This window comes from Ptychodera flava, chromosome 7 (assembly GCF_041260155.1).
Source record: "Ptychodera flava strain L36383 chromosome 7, AS_Pfla_20210202, whole genome shotgun sequence".
Classification (NCBI taxonomy): domain Eukaryota; kingdom Metazoa; phylum Hemichordata; class Enteropneusta; family Ptychoderidae; genus Ptychodera; species Ptychodera flava.
In genome coordinates, this window is record NC_091934.1 from 29,123,283 (window position 1) to 29,126,511 (window position 3,229).

General features: G+C 43.8%; 1 protein-coding gene across 1 annotated transcript in view; it reads right to left on the reverse strand.

Moving 5' to 3' along the window:
• LOC139137206 (tumor necrosis factor receptor superfamily member 16-like) overlaps positions 1-1,763 on the reverse strand; it is a 53,746-nt gene extending 51,983 nt beyond the window's left edge. The window contains exon 1 of the mRNA XM_070705192.1: positions 1,104-1,763. Coding sequence (XP_070561293.1) covers positions 1,104-1,136 — 33 coding nt within the window. The 5' untranslated portion in view covers positions 1,137-1,763. The remainder of the gene's footprint in view (positions 1-1,103) is intronic.
• Between the last annotated feature and the right edge of the window lie 1,466 nt (positions 1,764-3,229).

Here is a 3,229-nt window from a genome sequence, read left to right on the forward strand (position 1 = left end):
AAATAAAGCGTGTTTAAATATATATCTCCTGCGGTATGGGAACTACATGTGTGCGTAGTTATATGTCACAAATTTACACTGGTTAGGTGACGCTCAGTTGGGCAGGTCAAAGGTCACCCCGATATCCCTTTCCGACGATTAACAGCATGATTATAAAATATCGCACGCTCGGCAGTGGTCAATTTTCTAAGGTCAATTGAGTACTTGGAGCGCGTATGTCTCCGTGCCACCAGGTCCCCTGTGTGAAGCCATGCAACAAATACACTCTGACCCATAAATGTCACGGTGGGAACTCTGTATCTGAACCGGATTGGGTAAATATATTGTTTAACGGCTTAAGTGCAAGATAAAGGTTGACCGTGTAAAATAAACAAAGGATCAGACACACTGTTGAACAATAATAATTGTAAGAGTAATATTAAAAAATAAATTCTTAAAATTGAGCAGCACAAGCGCTTCGCCTATTTTCACAAGTTGTGCGTTTTGCAACGATTCCCAGAATCCCTTTTAACAGAGATATATTTTACCTGCAAATGATGACCAGCTCACTAATTTTGCTAATTAAAAATTAGCAATAAGCATGTCGACTACGGCGGTGGCAACTAACAATGGCACATGGCCCAGACAAAATTGTTGTGTCGGGGATGAAAATATACGCCCAAGATTCGGGGATACAAATAAGCAAAGCGGAACTTTGCACGCAATGTGTAATATACATTGAACCTTTCCGCCGCTGTTAGTTCTACCTAGCCACAGACAGCCTATGGTTGGAAACGGTGATTGTAATGATAAACACTTTGGGTATTACGTTTCTCTGCCACTTGGAATAGAAAGACTAAAAATAGACGAAATAACAGACTCTCTCGCTCTCCATTTTTCTAAGCGTTATATACAAAACGTCCGACCAACTGACTTGTCCGGGTGAATAGTTCAGGTGGGAAGTTTGGGGGAGCCATATCTACCCACCGGCATTTATAAGTGGCCATACATATGTACGCGCATAATGTCAATTTGCTTGGTTTCCTATGGGCGCATGCAGAGCACACATCTGTCAATGGCGCTCCCCGGGCAAAAACGGGTGCAAATTAATGGTTTCTACTTACTGCCAGTGGTAGAATAAAATGTGTGACTTTCATCCCCAACGTAGCAGTCCGTTAATTCTGCTGGACACGGAGAGACCGACCTGGAATATTGGTAAACGGTGGCGGTCTATCACCGCGGCCAAACCATCGCGCGCTCGTCGCTTCACTGTGCTATGTTGAAGGTGCGCCATATACCGTTTAATACTTAACTAGCGGCGCTGAGTACCACCCTTTCGTCATGTCCTGTCACTACTCCCGCGCGTATCCAGCCCAGCTCCGTGGACCATTTGGTGTTTCTCACTTCTGCAATTTGTTGATCTGTCGAGTTATCAGTAAATAAAAGCCGCATTAGGTATTTCCAGGGAATGCCACAGATATGGATGGCGTGTCGGTATTTTCATATCACAGACCAGCATGCATATACGCGTACATATCCGGCGTACCCTTGGCACTCGTTTTGAAATTCAACGAGGTTTATCGACGACTTGCCCTTGTCGCTCACAATACTCTATCGCGGAGATACAAACCAGGGAGCACGAAGAACACCATCAAACGCACGGGGGGCACTGCTCACTTATCATTCTCTTTCCATCGTTCAGTACTCGGCAGAGTCTATTGATAGGAGAGGGAGGACTGGGGCGTCTCTTTCTTTCGTACTTGCTTCTATTTGCCAAAACGTGTGGCTTTCCGCATTAAAAAGGAAATAATTAAGCCGTTTGTCGCAGCGGGCGTACATGATGGGGTAGTGACTTTAACAAGTATGCATGTCTCCACGTGTCGTCGGTTGTTTGTGTGTTTCGTCATTTTAATTACCATGACTGTCTGTCTCTCTGTCTGTCCATCCTGTGTGTGCGTGTGTTTGTTTGTGTACGTACGTACAAGTGTATGTATGTATGTATGTATGTATGTATGTATGTATGTATGTATGTATGTATGTACACCCTTTCTCAAACTTAATCATACCTCGTGAACTCTAAAACCAGTTCGTGTCTTTAATTATAGACGTTGACATCAATATTTAGCACACACGCAGCCTCTGACAAGCTACTTTTAAGAATCTCACCGCTATAGTAGATAGCTTGCAAGTATATGTGAATTCTTAGCTTATGACCTATATAGCAATTGCAAGAAAACTGCCCAGGACATCGTCTAGTCATCGGTACGCCTTGTCGGCTGTTGACAAAGCCGAGATCCAATAAATACTGATATCCCTGGTAGTTCACATTGTCTACAGAGGACATTGCTGATCTATGTTATAAACGTCGGTGTAAAGCGACATTCTATAGGGAGGTCTTGATGATGAAGACAAACTTATTTAAATTCCACGGCATAGTGAAATGAAAGTAAACCGTAAATAATGGTTTGTCTGGAATGGGATATGCTATGACAAGATTGCAGATTGATCATGAAACCTGCGCAGAATCTCTGTATGAATTTAGATGAGTGTTTTTCTGGTTGGATGACATGCGAGAACAATTTCTTAAATGTTAAAATTCCCTGAAAGGTATGCCAATTCTATCCATTAAGATTATTCTACAGGATCGGATGGGTTCCATATTCTGTCGCTCGATGACTCTACTATGCTGACATGCCTCTAGGACCGCCAAACGGCAAAATTGCACGACATTGTGACCAGGGGTTAGTTTACATTTAAATGCGTCATTCTGGGGTATCTTGAATAAATTTACATTTTAAGGGAGGGTCCGGGAGTGAAGCTACTCGCGACCGCCCTCCTCCTTCGGTTTGAAACCGTGCCCCTCCTGAACACCGGTTTCCCTCTCCCCACTTGCCATTTAATAGGAAACTCAATTGCCAAAGCTCTTCTCTTTACAAACTCGCTCCGCTGTCCCTCTCCCAAGCATAATACTCCGTGTCGACCCGTTTGGCTTACTTCCAAGTCGGCCGATGGACTTGAATTGCCCGCCTGCTTGCCTTTTATCACCACTATCCGATTCGCCACAACAAACTGCGCGTCTTCAAATGCCTGTCCCAAGCTATCGCTTGTGAAATAGTTTATGCGAGAATTGTGGCTCCCCTGATACCTGTAATGTATTTTCACTGGTTCGGCGACAATATTTGCAGTACAAAAAGTTAGAACTCCGTACATGCGCTGTGGCTATCCACGACATCTGTGTTTTTGGATAGAA